General features: G+C 35.7%; 3 protein-coding genes across 9 annotated transcripts in view; 1 reads left to right on the top strand and 2 right to left on the bottom strand.

Annotated features, from left to right (window-relative positions):
- Nucleotides 1-24281, bottom strand: part of Ac78C (adenylyl cyclase 78C) — a 665405-nt gene that overhangs the window by 290566 nt on the left and 350558 nt on the right. The window lies entirely within an intron of this gene.
- LOC138704983 (E3 ubiquitin-protein ligase sina-like) lies at nucleotides 4469-19625 on the bottom strand. 3 transcript variants are annotated; one of them, XM_069833491.1, is made up of 2 exons: nucleotides 19471-19625; nucleotides 4469-7144 (listed from the first exon to the last, which is right to left on the bottom strand). In XM_069833491.1, the coding sequence occupies exon 2, from the start codon at nucleotides 7128-7130 to the stop codon at nucleotides 6267-6269; it is 864 nt and encodes a 287-aa protein (XP_069689592.1). In that variant the 5' UTR covers nucleotides 7131-7144; nucleotides 19471-19625; the 3' UTR covers nucleotides 4469-6266. The 3 variants fall into 3 exon arrangements, with proteins under 3 accessions (XP_069689592.1, XP_069689593.1, XP_069689591.1); XM_069833492.1 differs by lacking the exon at nucleotides 19471-19625 and adding an exon at nucleotides 12346-12492; XM_069833490.1 differs by lacking the exon at nucleotides 19471-19625 and adding an exon at nucleotides 11893-12332.
- Nucleotides 12921-24281, top strand: part of LOC138704985 (E3 ubiquitin-protein ligase sina-like) — a 66814-nt gene continuing 55453 nt past the window's right edge. The window contains exon 1 of the mRNA XM_069833499.1: nucleotides 12921-13032. The gene's annotated coding sequence lies outside the window, so the exon portion shown is untranslated. The remainder of the gene's footprint in view (nucleotides 13033-24281) is intronic.

Here is a 24281-nt window from a genome sequence, read left to right as displayed (position 1 = left end):
ACTTATATTTGTTACTGTTGCTTCAAGATATTTAAATTTTTCCACCTCTTCGAAGGCTAAGTCTGATTAAGAGAAAGGTATAGTGTATTGCAGAGGTCTCCAAAAAGCGTATCGTCATTCGTGCTCTCGATGCTGCCCGCCGAACACAGTGTGATGTAAGGCTAGAAAAGGGAAAGAGACTCGTACCTCAACAAATAGGAGCGATCAGTGGGGGATCGCGGCAACGGTCTACTTAAGTTTACAAATAATAACATCAAAAGAATAAGAAATATCATACGTTTGTACATTATTTTGACATACTATGAAGCTGGAGCCCCGTCTGTTGCTGTTGACACAAGCCATTGCAAATTCAACCTCTTCTGTTCTATGGTGCCTTTAGTACCTGGAAAAGATCTTCTCCAGTTGTATTTTGTAATTACATCTAGAAGACATTCAGACACAGTAAAATGTTCATTAACTCCTCGGACGAAAATGGCTAGGTGAGCTTTGTCATTTCTATCTCTGCTTTCGTCCAATGCAAGTGAGTAAGCTACAAACTGGTTAATTGTGGTTTTGACTTCAGATTCAATTACATTTGCAATCTTGAAATTCCTTCTCTGAACTGTAATTCGAAACATTTTAATTTTCTTAAACTTTGACTTCGTTCTGGACACAGTATTTTAGTAACGTCCTGTATGCACGATTTTACAAATGATGCTTCTGTGAAGGGCTTCATTGATTTACCAATATTTCAAGCTAAAACATAGCTAGTAAAAAGCTTTTTTGTTTAAGACTGAGGGCACGTGTGTGATTTGTGTTTGTATTTTCTTGTTTTATATTTATCAAAATATTTGTAGGCCTACGCATTTCACCTAGAATTAAACGAAAAAGTATATGTTTGTCATGGGGAACTGAGTATAAACTTTTTGTAATGAGTTGTACTGATTATTATGTATAACCAACAGTTATACAGATAGCAGCAAAATAAATTATTTTCACATGTACAACATGCCTGTAATTGTATGATATTCTTTGTGAAGAGTCGAGTATTGTCGTCGCATGTTGAATTTTAACACACCCTTAAGAATTTTCGAACAAATTAAGCATTTGACATTCTTCCCACTAAATCAAAAAAAATTCTCTTCCTATTCATCCTTGAATGTACTACGTCAATGATTAGAAGACATTGTGAAAAGGTGGAACACGCCGACCAACACAATGATAATGGCAGTCCGCCACTGCTCTTCGTTTGCGCATAAACATTGAGTACAGTACAGGTGGAGATGGGTGAGGCGGAGCGCGCTCATTACGTACTGGCTTCGGTTCCGTTCAGGGGCTTATTCGCGAGTAGGCTTTTGGAGACGTCTGGTGTATTGATATTATTGTAATTAATTTTGATAATCACGATACCACGAAATCAAACTTAAGCTTTGTAGACTTAAACGTTTACGAGTGAAGCTGACCTAACTTAACCCGAGTTGAAAGTTTCAGTATTGCGTGCTATAGAAAAGCCAGCATTGGGTGTACAGAGGTTTTTTTCAACCGAATGGAATAAAAATATAAAGAATAATGGTGAAACTTAGGCACGATTCCTCGGCCTCATATCATTTAAATAATCCCTTAAACTAACCTTCGAACCTTGTTACATACCTCGGCTTACTATTAAAAATATGATGGAAACATATGTTTTTCAAACCTTTCCCACCTGATTTGAACCCAGTTATAAACTCCTTTTTCTTCACTTTTCGTCCCTCTTTTTACTGATTTTTAAAGATCTGTCAGTGCGTAGGTGTTTCTTTCTTATATTTAGTATCACGAGTGTTACTAATCATTAGAGACGCTATTTTGATATTTTCTGCCTTTTCGGCCTGTGCGCCGACTCGTCTTAATTTGACTTCAGTCTGAAGTAGCAACTTTAACAGAACTGTTATCAAATTCAAAATTATATACGGTAACAACAACAATCTAAAATTTAATTCCTTATAAGAAAATACTTAACACCTGATGCGTATAAGAAAATTATTTGTTTGTAAACTCAAATTTTCATTCTTATTGTGCAGGGATGGAGAATATGGGTAAGAGTCAACTAAGCTTGATTTACCAGCTCCACGTACACGCAGCAGCGAAAGTGTCACTCTCTTCTTTGCACGTTTGATTTTATGCAAGATGACATCAGGGAAGATGGCATGCGGAATTCAGTACGAATGTAATTTATTTACATCAATTACTATAGCTATTCATAAACTGATAACAAAATGTGCTGAAAAATGCTTGCAGCAAAAATAAAATTTAACCATGTAATACATAACACTAGATATCATTATTAAATGTAACCAAAACAATCTTCTGCTTATATGAGATAAAATGAACTTACGGAATTAACACTGGATTAAGATTTGGTATGGAGTACAGAATGGGCCATTTGAGCCTAAGCGCTTCAGTAGCAGTCCACACCTTTATTTCGGTAAAAGAAGTTATATGGCAAAAGTCATGTCTTCTATGTTGGAAAAGAAACTGTACATCTACACATGTAACTTTAGGTCTAGGGTGCGTGTATTCGCTTATTCATGAACACTTCAATGTGAAGAATTACTGTAAATTTCACCTGACAACGTTCAGTGCACTAAACAGGAAACTGTACAGCTCTTTTGAGCAGAGCAAACAAAATGCCTGAATGTTATGAGAAACGAGAATAATTATACTCCAGTTGCTATTCGTTTTTGAACACATAGATACTTCTCTGATTCTCCCACTGCACTGATGCAAAGGCAATTGTTTTGAAAGATAGACTGGTATGCGACCTATCCAAAAGGTGAAAGTGGATAAAACATGGACTGAGGAGAAAAGCGCACAGTAGGCACTTTTTTCTGATCTGGGTATTACCAATATACCTTGAGAACATTGTCTTTTTTGTAAGGAACGGTATAACATTGTGAAAGTAATAATGCTACCCACATTTACTGGTACCTTACGTTATTTGTAAATGTGGATCAAGATCTAAATTAAATGTCATCCCAATCGCAATCACTCTCTTTAAAGTCACTCATTTCGAAACATGTGGAAAGCAGTTGAGTTGTACCACTATTAAAACTACTTCCTTATCGGTTTCTTAACATGCCTATGATGTGGTAGCTTCTGTTGAAGTTGGAGATGCAAACAATTCAAAATAATAAGAATAGGCTATTCTTGTGCGATCCGAAAATGTGGTCACTCCAATTTCACAAAAAGTGGAGTTGTACTACTAATAAAATATAATCTTCATATAGCTATTCTTTATTTATATTCTTCATGTTAAACTGAAAAGTTAGTATAAGATAATTGATAGTCTACTATAAGAATAACACTGCCGTAATAATTTATCACTTGGCGTTTAATTAGATTTGTAACCCGACTTCTTCCATTCCAGCAGTAAGTACAACTTTACATTACAAAGCATTCATCGATAACAGACTTGAAAATTTTATAGAAAAACATTTCAAAATAGCTTCATTACACATCGAAACAGCAGAGGGACATCGACATGACATCATATATATCTGGCATATTATAATTAATTGTTACGCAAAATTTTGTTAATATCAGTTCATATTTCGAGATTTCATGCAAATTAAATATTTAATTATCATTATTATAAAACATAATAAATTTTTCATGTAGCCAGGCAATTTCTTACACAGAAATTCTCCAGAAATGTTGCACAAAATTTATTCTTATTCAGTATAAACCAGGCATCCTTAATAGGCGATCAGTGAAGACACTTTTATCGTTCAGCCATAACTTTCTTTCTTTCCCCTAGTTTAACCTCTCCCTTTTAGTTTCATTTACACGACCCACGCCACCCGGGCCTTACAGGGCCGCGACCTGTCGGAGAGGAATTAATCTGTGGATCACATACATACTTTTTTTGACCACAAGGACATGGAGGGCCTCCCCGGATGAGGGATCAGCTCAATGCCAGGGCCACCTCCGATACAACACAAACATTTAAGACATTACACAGCATTCACTCACACATATGAAAGGATTAAGGGAAGGATCGCCGTCCATGGCCGAACTTTCAAGAGGTACAATCCCGGCATTTGCCTGGAAATAACTAAGGAAACCATGGAAAACCTCAGTTAGCATTGCCGGCCCATGGGAACGAACCCCGGACCTCCCGAATGCAAGGCCAGCCCTCTATCAGCCATAACAAATATCACACTATGTGAAAAGGGATTAATGAGGAAAATAAACAGAATGTGACATTCATAATCACTCTATGATTTGTTTTCAAATATTCCACTATATTGACGATAAGACACTTAGGTAGCTTGTGGCATAACCACCAACCGCGCTGTGAACCTTTGTGATTGAGAGTCTATATGTTTGCGATAGTTCTTTGTATCGGTTGTTTTTCTGCTTCTGGCAGTTATTAACAACACATGTGTTGTAGTAGATCATTTGCTCGTGAGAAACAATCGTGTTTCGGTTTTCGTGATAAGTTTGCTAATGTCTTTTTGCTTGTTTATTGAATTTTATTTATAGCTTACATTCTTGAAATAGTTGCACTCCAGTCTTCTCTATAACAACAATATCAACAGAAATAATAATAACAATAATAATAATAGTAATAATAATAATAACAATAATAATAATAATAATAATAATAATAATAAAGTTTGAGACGAGAGTTTTAGAAATAGGGGACTGTTGGACATATCACACATACATTACAATACAATACAATACAATGCAATACAATACAATACAATACAATACAATAACATATATACAATAACATACATACATACATACATACATACATACATACATACATACATACATACATACATACATACATACATACATACATACATACGAGTACATACGCACATTGAAATTGTCATGCCTATAAATTGTTGAATTTTCGAAAAACATGTAGGGGAGAGTTGGGTAGTATCGGACATCGGGTAATATCAGACAGTGCGTTTCTTTCATCTACCAGAGATGGTAGTACCTGAATGACGTGGTTACGTAACTGTATGCGACATCACGGAAATGTAACCATGTCATTCAGGTAGGCCTACTATCATTTGGTTGTAGATGAAAGAAACTCACTGTCCGATACTACCCGATGTCCGATACTACCCAACTCTCCCCTATATATATATATATATATATATATATATATATATATATATATATATATACACATAGTTTTTGTCTCCTTTATTAAATTTAGGGGGATTCCTTTAGCGAAAATGTTCATTTATTAAACAAGAAGTACTGTTTAACATAAATATATTTATAAATCTTACACAGATTATATTATGTATATATTCATTTTCATTCTATGAGGTCAATCCTTAGTACATGTGGACGACCAAGGCTGCTTAGTCAATAAATAGGAATTTCTTAATACTGTTACTCATATAAAATCACAAACAATTCCATCAATTTGCAGAAACCGTGTGGCTTTCTGTTTCGCACTGCAAATAACGAAGCGGAATTATTTTTAAAATGTTACAAATGTACAGACATAAAATGTGCACGCTTATGACATATTCCAACTGAAGTCTTTGAGAGAATCGAACACTTGCTCGACAGGACCATACAAGTCGATAGAAAACTCAAAACTACACATGAACGATGAGAAAGTTATTGTTTAAGAGTTTAACAAGTCAGTTTTCAACTTCGCTCTTATTTGAAATTAATACATACATCAAATAGAACACAATTTTTTGTGAAGCATTTATTCAGAGAGCATCAATTTACTGATTATACGACGCTAGAGCATTAGCGGGATGAAAATGGTAGGTGAAACTAAAGTATTCGAGAAAATCTGCCCACAATCTTTCAGTCCCTCCAAAATCCAGTACTTTTTGGTGAGAAGCAGTAGTTCACCGAGAGATCACGGTAATCTCCCTGCCTCATGTTGTGGTCTACAACAGAACAAACTCGGTGAGATCAATACACTTTAGGAGGACAAAAGTAGAGTTTGGACAGGTTTTCTCAAGATATTGTTGTTTCTCCTGTCATCGTACCCAGCTTTCCCAATCAACATTATTTACTGTATTAAACATCCGACACAGCAGGAACTTCTGAATTCCACCAACACTTGAGCTCGTAGATGGAGATAGAGATGGAGTCTATAAGAACGAAATAGTCATCGAGAGATAGATAAATTAGAATATAGGCAGAAAGTGATAGAGATATAGGGATAAAAAGAGTTAGAGATAGTGAGAGAAATAAGACAAAGAACTGATTTCATCGTGCGTCTGATAGAAAATCAATGAGCCACAACTTACTCAGAAATTATCATCATCAATTCTGAAAAGTCGGAGTTTATAAGGCAATTTATCATCATACATGAACCTTTTAATGATATCGTAGTCCAGTCTGACGCAGTTGCCAGCCTTGTTGACGCTCTGAAGATCCTCTGAATCACTGTACGTCATGTTCCCCACCAAGATCTTGTGGTGTCCCTTACTTGTCGATAATTGGAACTCGTACCGGTATTTCGACGCATTCTCTTTAGGTCCTATGTACTGCACAGCCGAGTAGAATTTACAGTCCTGCAATCTACTCTTTTGCAAGAAAACTTGATCGAAAGCAAATATAACCAAAGAGTAAGCAGGTGTATTGCTGACGTCATTCAGAACACTAGTAGACTCCGCTCCGATTCTTGCGTAACGACCATGCGACTCAATTACATGCTTCTTGATTACACTTAGAGGTCCTTTCCACGCACAATGCGATCCTAAGGAGAGAGGACACTCATAAGGACGATGTGGACAAACAGCTTGATGCTTTGTGACGAGTGCTAAAGGAAATACTTCCAGGCACCCTTCGTTGCGACAGGGGTAGTCCAAACCGCTTGCGATGCTTTCCAAGGCCACGTTCCTTGTGTTGGACAGAAATGGTCGACGACATGTTGGACAGAGCGGTAGCTGGGGTCTGCACTGGTCACATATGCTGTGGCCGTTCTCACAGAGGGATATGGGAGGCACCATGTACTCCATACAAACTGGACACTCCAGGGCGCTGAGAATGCTTTCCGATGGTATGCAGTTATCCGCTTCATCGTCTTCGTCATTACTCAGCTCGATCAAGTCTGCTGTGTAGACAACTGAGCTGGTACGTTTTTTGCCTGTTGTATCAAAGTCAGTCATGGTGACGACGCAACCTGTGGAATGCATTCTGTTTAATTACCGGTAATACATAACTATATCTATAAACGAAATACAGCTAAACAGCTTTCAAATAAATACATGGAAATCAACTGACGAATCGGACTACTGCTATCAGCACACAGTGGTGTCATTCAGCCGGATCACACCGGCTCGTTAAATTTATCGCAAAACTGGTTGTTACTTGTTTTAGGTTAAAAAATAACTTCTTACCGAAAGGAAGGATATTAATTTAACGTGAAATTCTCTACCTGTTTAATATTTCATTAAACATAATGCAGAAATAAACGACAATACAGCCCGACGCGATTATATTTATTATTGCATTGCCTGTATACTTGGACGGGAAACAAGTCAAAAGGACAACAGATGTCTGCAACTTTGAAGCACATCTGGGATTACATGGGCAGTAGTATAACCTTTCCACATCCAATGCTAATACCGAATACACAACAATAAAACGAAGTATTTAAAAACATAATTTAAAATTTGACTTTCATATACAAAATACACTATTAGGCATATTAATAAGATTTCATTGTCTTCTTTTAATACTTCTCCTACAATTTTTTAATTTGAACTAAATACATTATTTTTTCATTAAGAGTACTGACAATACTGAATGCATTATTGGTCATTGGACCAGTAGCGTTCGGTATTATTAATTAGGCTGTGCTTATGTATGAATCTAATTTGCAGAAAACAATCTCTGTAGTACAATGAAGCGTTAAAGCGATCGATCACCTTTTTTTTTTTATTCGTGATGGTAGCGGTGCGTCTAAACAGAGTAAAATAGATGATACAATGGTTGACGTTTCGGAAAGTGAAAAGTTAAATTGGAAAATGTTCTATACATCACCGACATTTCGTAGCAACGCCATGTATAGTCGCGTCGCTGTTATTCCCGGCGTGACTCCTCCTCTTTGCTTACATCTTAGGAAATGAAGACTCTATAAAGTCTAGGTAGGTAGTATCGTTCGTCATTTTTGTTCTTTCGTTGTCTAGCTACCAGACGAGGAATCTATTTGCCACACCGTTAAACATTATCATGTCGTAGCTTCTATGATAATAAATCAAACGCACTGTAATTCAGCAAATAACTGAGGGGCAAATAACGTCCTCGTGTGCTTTCTGCAAACGCCAACGAATGACGGGGGATTATATTAAGTATTTATCGAGCCTTAGGAAATGTATAATGTCATCATCAGCGAATCACAAGACGCACACGTTTAAATGTAGCCGACCTACAATGTGATTGGCTGCCGGAAATAAGAGCGACGGGACTATAGTATTTTTGTTCAAGGAAAAATACTGGAAACACTAGTTCCTGTCACTTCGTGGAAACGCCATTTGTATTTTTTCTCAAGAAAAATATACTTTACTCGTCTTTTACGGAAAATACTCACCCCTGCCACTTCGTAGCAATGTCATATAATTACGAGTGTTTTTTGTAATATACGAATATGTTCCTGGACCAAAAATAGGCCTACAATATGGCGCAGCTACGAAGTGGCAGTGATGTGGTGAACATTTAATGTTAAGTTAACTTGATGTAGGCCTAACAGTAGAGGGTATAAATGCACGTGCAGATACATCTTCGGGGGTTTCAAACAATTTGTCCGTGTGGTCCAATATTCAAACATAATCAATTGGTGTTGTGAATATTCTGCAAGTTTACTCCCTTTCTTCGAAACGCGAGTCGGCATTTATGAGTTTGTAAGTTACTCTACACATAGTCCTGCAATGAAATTTTACATTGCAATTCGCCCGACGCGATGTTGTACACCGAACGTAAATATAAGGGTCTCAGCCTTTTCAAAGCTCAATGGGAAGCATATTTACAGCATCTCAATATTTGCAACACATTATTGAGAACCTCGAATCCTCTTGTCGTTTCTACAAGGAACATAGCAGCAGAAAAGAAAGTATGTTCCAGGAAGTTAAAAATTCCACCTTAAGATCTGGATATAAGTAACATCAATGTCCATAAACTACGACAAAATCTTAGGAAACAAGAGTACGACAAATGGTGTGCGCTTCCACATAAAGGAAAAGGTGTTATTTTATTTCAAGAATATACTCCCGGAAATAAATGGATTTTTTCTAAGGAGGGTCTAATCTTCCTCTGAATGGCGGGACGCAATTAAGATGAATGCTAACGTAGCACCAGTGAGAAGTCTTCATGGGAGATCCTTGGACGGTTTCCGTTGCAGATACTGCAACGAGATTGAAACCTTAGCACACGTCCTAGGATCCTGTCAGCATGGAGAACTCCTGAGAAATTCACGCCATCATAACATCCGAAAACTAATAGCACAAGCCCTTAGAAACAAATCCTTCGAGGTCCATGAAGAGGTGCACTGCGTTGCGTCTGAAGGCGGCGGAATTAGAAGAGCGGACATCGTGGCTCTAGACAAGACTAATAGTAAAGGCTTTATACTGGACCCAACTGTTAGATTTGAGATGAGCCAGACCCAACCATCCGAGGTCAACAAAGAAAAACAACAAATTTATGAGCCTACTATTCCGTATTTTCGAGAAAAATATCAGATGGAAGGCACCTGGGAAGTACATGGTTTAATGATCGGAGCGAGGGGCACCATCCCACGATCAACTGTAAACACTATCAAAACATTTGGAATCCATGACATCATTCCAAAAATAATTACTTCAACCATTAAAGGGTCTGTGGCAATTCTGAAAAATCATTTATACGGAATATCATAATACCCCCCCCCCTTTCTATTCGTTAGTGTGTGATTGTTACAAATATATGTACAAATTTATTATTTCTTAAACTTAAGCTCCTAGTTCACATTTAAATTTGGCTCATCTATCTTACCGTAATCATTACTATTCTTATATGTGTGTTATTCTGTGTTTTTGGCAACCCAGGATGCCTGGGCAGACTATTTCTTGAAATAAATTAGATATATTATTATTATTATATAATTTTTATATTGAAATAAAATTACGAAATTTTCTATAATTAGCGGAGAGAACCGGTTGTAAAAAAAAAAACAATGACACCACTGTAACTAACTAACACCATAGCTCATAATTCATGTTTAGCATCATATATTACGACTTTACATGAAGCGTTTCGCCTTAGTTAATGATTGGGCTATTTAAAGTGTTTTTCCAAACGTAGAAATTAATAAAGACGATATGCCGACAACTAAAATGTAATTCTTAATATATAGTCCCTTTAAAAGCTGCACGCAATAACAGACGATAAATGATTGAAATTTTGATTATTTAACTACAGAAAATATTAAGAATTTGTGAGTGAAAATTTCTGGGGAAATTGGAATAGATAAAGAAAACATGCACAGCATCATTGTGTATTACAAAATTCACACTGTCTAACTGAGATCGCTTTGCAGTCACTTGTGTTATTAATAAAGTATGGATAACTATTATTTCTAGTTTATACGAGTATTAGGGGGGTGACGAGTGAAATTTTGATAATTTTCAGTCAAAAATCGGATTTTCCATTTTCTTGTAAAAAATGAATCGGGAATATCTTATTTATATGTTGAGCAAGTTTCAATGCTATGCGGCGCTCGAAAGCATAAAAATTACGCTATATAGGCTATAAATGGCTGCATCCTTGAACTTCAATTCCATGCAAATTTTAGAAGCTGTTATCTCACACGTTTCTTCAGCACATTTCGTCAGGTTCGAAGTGTAAAAACTCTTACAATTTTGATGCTATGAACATGACATTTTTACTGGATGGTCTATACACTATAGTTAACAAAACAGAACATGGATTGTATGATTAAATTAATATTTTTTGAAATAAAAAATAAAATATTTATAGTGGCAACGGAAAATTTCTATTGTTAGGTATGCACTAGTTATAATTTTTTTCTCTCCTTTGTAGTAAAGATAGAAAAACTAATGCGTGATGTTTTTCTAAATATGCCGGTGGTTTTGCAAACAAAGAAATTCAAACATTGTACTGAAGCATTGAGCCACACATTTCATTTTGAAGTACGAAAATTTTCCAAAATATTGTTGTTAATAACTCAGAAACTAACTAACTCACAGAAACGAAACTTCACCACGTCATTATCTATCACACCGTGATTATGTATACAAAAAATCAAGGAAATAGCTTGAAAAATGTAGAAAATAGAAATTTCACCCATCACCCTCTCCCCCTTAATGATTTAGTCTAAACCATAAATAATTTACTCCAGATAATCTTATTTACAGATGATACAAGTAGTGTGGTCATCTGAAGTAAACAATATGACTACTTTATAAACACTTCTACTACAGTTTTAAAATTAAATCTAAGGGATTATTGGTTTAGTGCAAATAGACTAGTACTTATTGTTCATAAAACTCAATGTAATTTAAATAGCACACAAAACAGTGCTCAGTTTTCCAGGAATATTAAATTAAATGGAGCTGATTTCAAAGAACCCAAAAAACAGAAAGTTTTTTGGTTTGAAATTGGATAATTACTCGAACTGAAAAAAAACATAGAATGTGTAATATAATCCTCCTAGATTCAGCTCTGCCTGTTAAATATGCACAAATATTCTTCTCCTCTATTAGCGATATAGGCATCTATAAAATGCATATTTCCATTCTATAAATCAATATTTATTATTCATATTCAGGGATAACTGAATTTTTCTTTTAAAAGGAAAGTTCTAGGAATAATGACGTGTGCCTAAAAGAGCATCCAGTAAATTGATATTCTAAAATTTAGAAATCTTGACCTTACCTAGTGAGTACATTGTTGTCTCGATGATATTTTGTGGTAAAATTAAAGATGCTTCCATTACTAATCAGAACATTCATAACATACAAGTCATAAATCAGACCTCCATCTACCCTCTGTTCTAGCTGTTATAAACAGAAGTTCACTATTCATGTGGATACTACAGTCTCCAATGCACTGCCTAAATTTCTTAAAGATTCCAAGTGACAAAAGAAAAGTTTCTGAATGCAATTATCGAAATTCCTTCATATTCATACTACTTATACAACTGAAGAATAGTTTATTCTTGTAAATTGAATTAATCCGCTATATGTTATAGCTACATTTTTGTATAATACTTCACTTGTTTCACATCTAAATGCCACATTGATGTAAGATTTATGGACTTCAATAAACGAAATGAAACCACCAGCGACATGGCTTTAGAAGCTGTTTTATTCCTGAACAGTTTCTTACGTTTTATGAAGTTGCAGCACTCAACAGTCTAGCCAGGTCGACCAGCAGTTCGCCGTTACTGCGTGGGATTTCCACTTGATTTAGGCGACAAAGATACGTATTACTGAAGAGAAATCTTATCGGTTGTAGATTAAAGTTTCACTTTGGTCTTATAGAGGAAGTCGATTGTTTGCCTGTTAGACAAGATTAGTTAATACTCTGCAATATCACGGACAGCGTTGCCAAGTTGGTGATTTTGTCACCAGATCTGGTGTTTTTGGTAAGCCATTTGGTGCCAAAAAATGTAATTTAGCGACATATCGAAGTTCTGGTGTTTTTAAGGTAAGTCTAGTGAGAAATGTGGTGTATTGGACGGACAAAATTATTATTTCATTTATTCTGGTTTTTTCATTTAATTAACCTCAAATCTTAATTGATTGAGGAAGGTTGGCATTACTTAGCGTTTCAAAATAATATGTAACATCAGGGGATTTCCCTTCCTATCATCACTCTATCAATTCAGAATAGGAGTTACGAGGTCATAAGTATGAAGATTGTTGCCTTTAGACAAGATTAGTTAATACTGTGCAATATCACGGACAGCGTTGCCAAGTTGGTGATTTTGTCACCAGATCTGGTGTTTTTGGTAAGCCATTTGGTGCCAAAAAATGTAATTTAGCGACATATCGAAGTTCTGGTGTTTTTAAGGTAAGTCTAGTGAGAAATGTGGTGTATTGGATGGACAAAATTATTATTTCATTTATTCTGGTTTTTCATTTAATTAACCTCAAATCTTAATTGATTGAGGAAGGTTGGCATTACTTAGCGTTTCAAAATAATATGTAAGATCACCACGTGGGGATTTCCCTTCCTATCATCTCACTATCAATTCAGAATGGGAGTTACGAGGTCATAAGTATGAAGAAATAGAAATTAGGAACGGAGAGGTACAGAAGGCGGTGCATCTTTATTCTGTTTCATAATCAGTTTACCCTACTGCAACAGTGCTGCATTATATTGAAGTACTGAACAGTCTCCGTCTTTTAAAATAAAGGATAATTAAGAATTACAATTACCAGCTCATTGCCTATGAATAACCTTCAGAATTTTCAAGGGACAACTTATTAAGTAAAGAATTGCAACTGAAATTACCATTCTATAATCTCTGTAGTACCTCTGATTGAGGTTCTGCCTAATATGTACATCTATTACCAGGCAGTACATCTCACTTGACGATGTCAGAAGAAGAACAATTTATTGTTTGTATACATCTCAAGTCTGATTAGTATAATATGTAACTAGTCAGAGATGTATTCACTGGAGGGGGAAGGGCACTGGCCATCCTACCCATCATGCCTTAGTTGCTTCACGAGTGATGCCTTATTGGTGTCACTTGTGAGGTTCAAACTTGTTTTCGAACAGTTGACTAAACATCAACAATCTCTGTAATTTAAAAGGATGTTACCTACAGAATTAAAAAGATACTTAGAATGTACTCTGCCGATATAAGATTAAATTTTTCCAATATATTTTTTATCAGTGAAAACAATTTTATAGAGTAGAATTGAGTAGTAATACTGGAAACAGAAGTAAAAACGTTTGCGCTTTAATTTCATAAAAATATTGTCTTCGGAATATGTATGATAAGACTTTCTTGTGTTAAATTCTAACGTACAGTTTCCCTGAAAAAGGATGAGACGATTGAATATTCCTAAGTCTCAGATGTAAGACACTGCGCATGATCGGAGACCAGAGCACTGATACACAAGATAACGAATATTGAGTTACTTAAATGCAGGCTATTTGGTTTGTTACTAGCGTCGTTCCGAAATTCACTTCAAAAACTGCAAAAAATATGATAATATTACGTAAATAAAAGATAAATATATACAATACATAAATCGTGTAGTTAAATCGACAATGGACCTTCATGACTAGATCGACACTCCGCACAGAAAGGAAAGCTTTCATGTCGTTTCAAAGGCTCAGACGGTAAGACTTCTGCGTGTTGTGTAGAAGAGTGCGAGTTCGGTTCTTAGTCTACACAACGGTTTTTTTTATCTAAATAACAATGAAATAGCTAAGTAACGTTGAAATAGAGTTTTACAAAGTCCTGAGATTAAGTGTTAATGATCGCAAACAATACAAAATTACAAGTTATAATATTATAAACTTTAATCTAATGAATGCATTTATACACACACACATATACAAGTAAATGCATATATATTAAAAACTAACAATTAAAATGAAATTAAAAAATATATAATAATAGACAAACTTTTACAAAGATTTAGAGTCTTTAGGCTATGTCATTTCTTGAGTAATTATTACAATATTTTATTAATAGCTTTCCCATATGTGTAATGTGTAAGAAATGCACTCGCACAAAACAATTTTTGTTAAAAGTGTGGCTTTGGATTATTTCATTCTCACCCCTTCATTTAATTTTAACTATTTTATCTACGTGTTTGCAATAGTGTTTCATTTAATGTGCATTCAATTTTATTCATGTTATGATTGAATGAAGAAGCACTGTTGCAGTTATTGACTAATTACATGTATTAATACTAATTATTAAATGCATCTGTTAAGTAACCAATTGCAGTATCTTTTGCAAAATCTTGAATGTTTAAGTTGTCAATAATATTTCTGTACTATATACTATAATACGTTAAGAGAATTTGCAATAGATTTGGGAGCGTCAACTTTATAATCATTGGTCTTAATGAAAAAATATTTTCTTTTTTAGGATATCTACAAGTTTAAATTTAATAATATTCCGAATAGGTTTAATTGCATTATCTGAATTTTGTACTTTTCTATTCTAATATATTCTATTTTCCTCTTTCACAAATTTTGATAAATTATACTGTACTTCTTGCAATATTTAAGAGGATCATTACATTGCAACTCATTACATATAGATTCTTCTTTTTAATATATGAGATTTTGAAGTCCCTGCGTTATCTACATGTTTTAACTTTTGAATTTTTTCACAACATTGAGTGGAGAACATCCACTGAAGTGATTATGAAATTAAGTGAAAAATTCAATACATTTACTCTTAATATCATATTACCAGTATTATATATGTTTTTCCAAGATTCATTTCTTAGACATAAATGTAAATAATCACTAGATCCAGCATTTACGATCCTTTCTTAGTTTTTAAATTAATATTTTGAAATTGTTCAGTGACATTGGAAACTCTTAGGATTTGTTTAACATGTTCAGACAAGCCATTGATTATAGGTTCTGTCGAATAGGAATTCAGTCTAATTCTGTGTACAAAACATTTATCAATGGCTGTGCTACTTCAGTTTGTATGCTATGGGAAAATGACTCTACGACTAAGGTTTCCAGTTTCAAAGAGTGAATTTAATTTACTTTTACGGAAAAGTTCCGAGAGATAATCTATGTTTATGTCACTACAGATCACAAATTCCATATGAGATTTCTAAAGTCTTTTCTTTACAAATTCAGTGTTGGCTATAAATATTAATAAATAATGTAAGAAATACGAATGATTGTAGTTATAAGTCTGATTTACATTATAAAAAGCAAGAAGTTACATTCCTCGGCAATATTCGAACTTTCGATGTTTAGTTTTGCCGTCCAACGCACAACCACGGACCTATTCAATGCTTATGTTAATAACCTACAATTTAGCTGTATCAATGTGGTGTCATACCTTGGGGTTTGTTTACTTAATGTAATTAGATTTAATTTGATTAGTTTCGCAACAATTGGACTTCCTGTTATATCCTGTTATTTAGATATTTAATTCAGGGTTGATTTATTAACTCTTACTATGCAAGATGCCTCTTATTTCAATAATTCTATATCACGTTAAATAGTCATTGTCTACACTAAAGTATTATCGTCATCTCTCATTTCTCATCGTAATGGCGAACCGACGTGGCATGAGACAGCGAGTTATAGTTCTAGTTGAGGCTGGATATGGGGCTAGATCTGCTGGCCGTTTGGTCGGTGTTCCTGGAAGTACAGCCGCGAGGTGGGTTCATCGTTACCAAAATTTAGGAGAGGTCAAAAATCTCCCTATCCCTGGGCGTCCGAGGATTTCTTCATTGGAAGAGGATGCTCTTTTATTCGAGACAGTTCGACAGGACCCCTTTCTGACTGCTAACGAAATAAGCGCAGCATCTAACATTCCCGGCTCTTCACAGACTGTGATCAGCAGGTTGAGGAACCGCGGTATTAGGAGCCGGAGGGCTGCGCAAATGTAAATATTGGGGGAAGCACAAGCTTTCGACCGTCTTGCCAATCGCTACCAATCGAGTGGATTTCGATTGGAGAAATGTAATTTTCTCCGACGAAACAACCATCTCGAGTGATTACGAAGGTCCTGTCCGTGTCTATCGTGAGGATGGTCTCCGACATGACCAGCGCTATGTGCTCCGACGTGAAAGATCGGGGCGCTTTAGCATATCGTGTTGGGGGTGGATGTCTTACGATGGACCTGGCGTTATAGAAAGAATCGATGGCCGGTTTAATGCGGGAACTTACAAGCATATTATGGAAAATATATTCCTTCCCTCCGCCCGAGAACGTTTTCCCGAAGGAACATTGCTGTTCCAGCAGGATAATCATCTCGTGCACTATGCTGCAAGCATTCAAAGATGGTTTCAAAGGAGACCCGAGATCGAAATCATTAATTGGTCTCCGAAGTCATCTGATTTGAATGTCATCGAAAATTTATGGGCGGAATTGAAAAAGAGAAGAATAGCCACCTATGCCCACCGACGCCCTCGAAATCGAGACGAATTGTGGGATCAAGTTGTTGACACCTGGGAAGATCTCGCCGGGGATCAGAACTTATTCCACAATCTCGTGACATCCATGCCGGATCGACTTAGAGCTGTAATAGAAGCTGATGTCATGTGGACAAGATTTTAAGTTAACAGGGCTCTTTTTGTTTCTTATGATTTTTGTTTGAGGAAGAATACTTTTAACATCCAAGTAAGATTTATTTATTTTGACGAGGTTCAGCCCACTTGTAAGACCCAGAAATTGGGCTTAAATTATTCCATATTTTTCTACAAATTAGACAGTCGAGGATCTCTGAAAAAATTAATTACACCTCAATAAAAAAAAAGTTTTACCCGGGATCGAACACGAGACGTTTCGGATATACATTGGAACCGACACGCTACTATATGAGCTACCGAGACAAGACAGTGACAGTAGCAGTCCAGAATGTAGATCCCTTAGCTGGCATTTGCCATTCGGTACAGTGAAGCAATGATATTTTGTGACTCGAGCTATGTTGTGAAATCCTGGCCTTAAATGGTAGTATTCTTCGTGATCCTTATTCTGGTCCTTGTCCTTGTTGTGGTCCTTGTAACAATTCTTTACTATTTGTCATGTTACGTATCGTTACGTGATATCGAGTGAACCGCGCTGTAGAACTTTAACTTCCGACGACTAAGAATCGTCTCATTCTTTTTAAGGGTAACTGTACCTTCTTTACATTTTTCGACCTATTTATGGGTCATCCTCAGAACTGGTCGTTGTTGGTCTTGGCGCCTCTTGTTTTGTTTCCTGTGAGGGTGTGTTCGTGTGGTATATTGTAGAGTCAAAGAATGTGTGTGTTGTGAAATTGAGTTGTGTGTTGAGAATTTCGTTGGGGTGTGTTTTCGTGTGTCTGTATATTTCATATTGTTCTAGTGTGTTTAGTTTCTGGCTTTTTGGTTGGATGTGTAGTATTTGCATCCCTGTATTGATGTCTCTGTGGGTGTGGTTAGCACTTGTAATGTGTTCTGCATAAGTGGAGGTGTTTTGTAATTTTATTATGGCTGTGATATGTTCTTTGTAACGTGTTTGAAATGATCTGCCTGTCTGTCCTATGTAGAAGTTGTTGCAGGTGTTACATTTGAGTTTGTATACGCCTGTGTGGTTGTATTTGTTTTTTTGTGTTGTTTGTGTGTTGAGATGTTTTTGTAGAGCATAATTTGTTCTGTCTGCGATGTTTTAATTTAATTTCTTAAATGAGGTTGCAATTTTGTGCGTGTTTTTGTTTTCGTATGTTAGTGTGATGTATTTTTTGTGTTCTTGTGTTTGTGTTGTAGCCTATTCTTATGTTTTTCGTGATTATGTTTTGTCTTACGTATTATGTTGTCTATTATGTTAGGATTGTATCCGTTTTCTTGTGCTATGTATTTGATTGTGTTTAGCTCTTCGTTGTAATCCTGTTGGTTCTTTGACTCTACATTATACCACACGAACACACTCTCACAGGAAACAAAACAAGAGGCGCCAAGACCAACAACGGCCAGTTCTGAGGATGACCCTGAAATAGGTCGAAACATATAAACAAGATACGTTAGAATTTAACACATGAAAGTCTTATCATACATATTCCGAAGTGATACAGAGTTAAAAGTTGTGTAATCAAGATGTATATGTAAAATATTGTCCTTGTAAACAAAAGTAGGGCATACCATACATTTGAAATCTCCATGGAAAATATATTATAGCTTTTTATTCAGCTTAAATCAAATATTAGGCAATTCTTCATAAGAACTACACCAAAGGAGACACATCTCGTCCCCCCTCCACTTGTTAGTTACCAGTATAACACACAAGAGATTTAGGAAGCAATACTAGGGAATTCGTCCTGGATCTCTTGCATGCCATTCCGACAATAATTAGTACCAATATTTTAAATAATCTATTCCCTGAATATAAACATTAAGGGCCGTATTCATTGACATTTTTAGCGCGGGCTTTCGGTGGATTATCAGCGTTTTTCGTATTCATAAACCAGTGTTAGCAATAGGATATGATTTGAATTCTGTACTAGTAACCAGTGGATAGCCGGGGCTAGCTTAGTACGCTCGTAGCGCGTGCTGCGAAATGTCTATGAATAGCACCCTAAAATTCCAATGGAATTAATTTAATTATTTTTACTCATAACAATTAAATCTTTAATAACATATTAATATGTATATAGTAAAAATTCTTCCGTATTAATACACTTCAACGGCACTATGTTACGTGAACCTTTGTAATTCTGCAAACATGACTTATTTTACACTATAATGATTTATCTACATCTTCTACGGAATTAAATGTCTGTTATTTTGGTTCCTTCCTGAAGAACTTTCCTTTGATGAGACTTACCGTCAGAGTTGTCGCTCTGTTACGATCCGTTGTTCTCCTAGTTTACGTGCTGTTGCCAAGACGCATGGCAAGTTACAAAGCTCTGATCAGCTGCTCGCTCAAGCTCTTAAGAAAAGATAACACGGACTTCGTCACCATGTCTCCTCCCTTCACCCGCCCACAGAGCGTCAAAACCCAGCCGGCCTCGAGTGCACCGCAAACACATCGCACAGGTAATAAAGTACACATCAATAGTGCCTTGCCCAACCAAGTGCTGCCTGCAACTGAACCCGGCGACTCTAGAATTATTATGCGTTCAGTACAGAATTGCCGTTTTCAGGCTAGTTGTACATTTTGGAGGAATATTATTAATCCTCTCGACTTATTCCCCGAGTAGTTCTATTAATGTGTTCAGTATAGGATTGCAATTTTTTCGTCGAGAGAGGCACTGTTTGACGTCATTCTAATCATAAGTAGAGGCGAGGGATTGAGGAATGAGGCTAATCCTCTGTGATGTGTTCTTTCTTTGTTTAGCTCTCGTAAGATAGCACGCGCAGAGCTGCAAGCATTGTATTCTTCACCTGACATAATTAGGAACATAAAATCCAGACGTTTGAGATGGGCAGGGCATATAGCACGTATGGGCGAATCCAGAAATGCATATAGAGTGTTAGTTGGGAGGCCGGAGGGAAAAAGACCTTTGGGGAGGCCGAGACGTAGGTGGGAAGATAATATTAAAATGGATTTGAGGGAGGTGAGATATGATGGTAGAGACTGGATTAATCTTGCTCAGAATAGGGACCAATGGCGGGTTTATGTGAGGGCGGCAATGAACCTCCGGGTTCCTTAAAAGCCAGTAAGTAAGTAAGTAAGTAAGTAAGTAAGTAAGTAAGTAAGTAAGTAAGTAAGTAAGTAAGTAAGTAAGATAGTACAGGTCTGCTTAACATTTATACAGTCTACAGTCCGGATCAGCTTACTTAATATCCTAAGGGTGAAACCTAACCATTTTTCCACCATTACTACACATGCTAGTGGATTATGGTGAGTTTCTAGTTTGAAGGTTGAATTTTCTTTTGCAAACTTTGTTTCGAATTTCGATACTGAGAAATACTATAACTGATAGTGATTTTCTAATTGTTATGTTGGCAGCAGGAACAGCTGTTGTCGGCAGTACAAATTTTGAAAATTCAAATTGTTCTAGATTTCTGAGCCGATTACTGGAAGCTAAATCCGAACATACTAATAACTCATTAATATCAGTATTATACTAATACATAATAGTTATTTTATGTGTTGCGTTGTGGTTACAATTCAAGATTATAGTCAGATAAGTGTAAATAAATATAACATAATTATGGTGTGATACATGCACTTGGGCGAGCGACAGAAAATGCGCACAGAGACAACAATGGAATAGCAAAATTATTAGGAGCAAGTAAGTATTCTTAAGCATACATTTCGAAATGACATTTGGTTTTCGGAGTTTGTACTAATCATTTCACGTGATCAAACAAAATACATTTTTAGGTTAGGTCTTATGAAACATAAACTGCTTAGTCAAAGCAATGAATTTCATGTTGTCAGACAAAACACATTTTAATATTAGATCATATTAATCTACTAATTTCCAACATAATGTGCGAGAGGTCCAGGAGAAAAATATAGGCCTATTCTTTCACAAGTTATTGAACCATTTAGAAAACACCTCCCAACATAAAGATGAGCTGTAGTAAATAAGCAAGACATAGTTATTAATAGTATATTATTATTATTATTATTATTATTATTATTATTATTATTATTATAGGCCTATATGGCATTGTGCTTTACCCTTTTGGTGATATCTGGTATTAGTTGGCAACACTGAAGAGACGGCCAAATTAGCCTTTTAGGAACTGCTCTTACGTGATCCTCACTATAGAATACACAATTATGCACATAGACAATTTACTGTGCACCAAGTATAGTCACTTGAGGCGGTTAGAAGCAAAGGGGTGTAAGTGAAATTTCTAAAAAAAAAAAAAAAATGGTTTAAGTGCATCCAAGGTAAACTAAAGCATTTCAAATTTCAGTGGTAAAGGGATATATCTTTTAACCACATCGCACATTAACATTTAAAATTAAAACTTCACGGAATTTACGAATTCTTAGTAACTTTTAATCACATTTTATGGAAAATAACGTAAGTGCACTTACACCCCTTTGCTTCTGACCACCTAAATGTCTTTACGTACAAGGCATGTAAATTTGACTTAATTATTGTGATAAGTATTTTTGTGTCATTATTGCATTCTACAATAAAACTACAGTACAATACACCACTTCCAGACTATGAGCAGTGAGGTGACTAATTTAGTAACAATGTATGTTAACGGCAAAGTAAACCGCAATATCGGTACAAAATCTGCCCACAGCTGTTTCAATAGCCAGGAATATCACAGAATCCACAGGAAGTTGACATTGGAGGGGTTCATTCCGTGTAATCTGTGCTTTTGAAATGAGCGCGGTAGTTAAACGGTGGATGGGGATTACTGTGGCTGAGAGCGTTCTCGTGTCATATTGCCAGAAGAAAATATGTCGTCTGTTACACTCCATCATAATCAGGATCACTCCCGTCTGGATATTATTCATTGCAGCTACCAGATATACGTACTAGCGTCATGTATTACAGACGCTATGTTTGGTTCAAGTTTGTTGAGTTTCCCGAAGACCGAGGTTCGTTTCTGAGCAGTAGCTCTGTAACGTTCGTTTGGATTTGCGCCTTGACTTCCCCTCCCCTCTCTTCTCCAGCTCCATGCTATAGCTGCGGAAGGATTATGGAATAAATCTTGTGAAGTTTCATATAGTTGTATAAGTACAGATAAACGTTATGATTAAGAAATATTATACATATAAGTAAATCGCAATATATTTTTAAATTCACGACAAATTTTATTACACCAACGACATAATTAACATAATATGCAAATAAAAATTACAGTTGCTCGGCAACAATATTTGTGCGAGATCGTGCGTATTTGCTTGTTTTCCGCACAGAACCAATACGCGGTAAGTGTGAAATACCACATTCAGTATTCCCAACGTAACACACATAACAATTTCCTTCTTATTACCGCTTAAGCGCGACATTCATTTTACTGCTTTAGGCTTTTAACATATTATTTTTAGAGACGTTTAACATAGTAATAATTATAAATTGGAAACTTACCACTGCAATTTCACCTAAATTGCAATGTTAATTATTGTTTTTAAATATTTGCAAAAATTAAGTAAAGTCTACTACTCCATGAAACTTATTGCATTCCTGATACAAGTAACATTAAGGAAGCCGTGAAAAAATCAACGAGATTCCCGATGCCGATGTTATTACTGCAATATGTTATATAAACAATATTGTTAAAATATTAAAATGAAAAATAAATCATTACATAACCTTACCGTTTGTTTTAAGTTCGCATTTATAGACTGGGGGGGGGGGGAAGACAGACGTATATCACGGCCTGCTGGAGTATAGTAAACATAGAAAACATTTTACAGCAACAATGTTGAAGAAAGATATTTTGGTGTTCCGAAGTTGGCGTCATTAAACAGAAACCAACATGGAGATTTAATTGCAACTAATTAGAAATTCGTCTTTCAGGTATGTAATAAACGATCTTCGCACAAAATAATGTACGATACACGAGCGGTATGTTTGTTTTCGTGTTCTCGGAAATTAAAAAAGCTCAACTACGTTTCCCTTTCTCAATCTTTTCCTCGAACATGAAAACGTCAACATACCGCTCTTGTAACGTATATTACTATTGTGTGACTATACGGATGATGAAAGTATTCGCTGCGAGATGCAATATCACCTTCACTTTTTAACTTTGCTCTAGAAAATGCCATTAGGAAAGTCCAGGAAACAGGAAAACTGAGAGTGTTTGGAATTGAACTGGTTACATTTGTTGCTTGTTTATGCGGATGACGTGAATATGTTAGGAGAAAATCCACAAAATATAAGAGAAAACACGGACATTTTACTTGAAGCAAGTAATGAGATAGAATTGGAAGTAAATCCCGAAAGGACAAAGTAGGACTGTATGATTATGTCTCGTAACCAGAAGATAGTACTGCGAAATGGAATTATAAACAATGAAAATTTATCCTTTGAAGAGGTGGAAAAATTCAAATGCCTTGGTGAAACAGTAACAAATATAAATTACACTCGAGAGGAAATTAAACACAGAATACGATAGGCCTAAATGTGGAAATACCTGCTATTATTCGGTTAAGAAGCTTTCGTCATCTAGTTTGGTTTCAAAAAAACTGATAGTTACAATTATGAAACAATAGTTATATTACCGGTTGTTCTGTATGATTGTGAAACTTGGACTCGCACTTTGAGAGAGGAATAGAGGTTAAGACTGTTCGAGAATAAGGCGCCTAGGAAAATATTTGGAGCTAAGAGGGAATGCAGTTAAAGGAGAATGGAGAAACTCACACAACGCAGAACTGCACGCATTCTATTCTTCACCTAACTGTTAGGTTCTAACACAATTGAGGCAGTCAGAAGCAAAGGGGTGTAAGTGAACTTACGTTATTTTCCATAAACTGTGATTAAAAGTGACTAAGCTTTCGTAAATTCCGTAAAGTTTTAATTTTAAATGTTAATGTGCGATGTGGTTAAAAGATATATGAAATGTTAAATGCTTTAGTTTATCCTGTATGCACTTAAATAATTTTTTTTAGAAATGTCACTTAGGGCCTACACACCTTTGCTTCTAACAGTCTCAATTAGAAAGAATTATTTATCTATATGTTTGAGATGGACAGGGCATGTAGCACGTATG

The sequence above is a fragment of the Periplaneta americana genome, chromosome 8 (genome assembly GCF_040183065.1).
Source record: "Periplaneta americana isolate PAMFEO1 chromosome 8, P.americana_PAMFEO1_priV1, whole genome shotgun sequence".
In the NCBI taxonomy this organism is placed as follows: domain Eukaryota; kingdom Metazoa; phylum Arthropoda; class Insecta; order Blattodea; family Blattidae; genus Periplaneta; species Periplaneta americana.
This window is presented reverse-complemented; position numbering and strand designations above follow the sequence as displayed.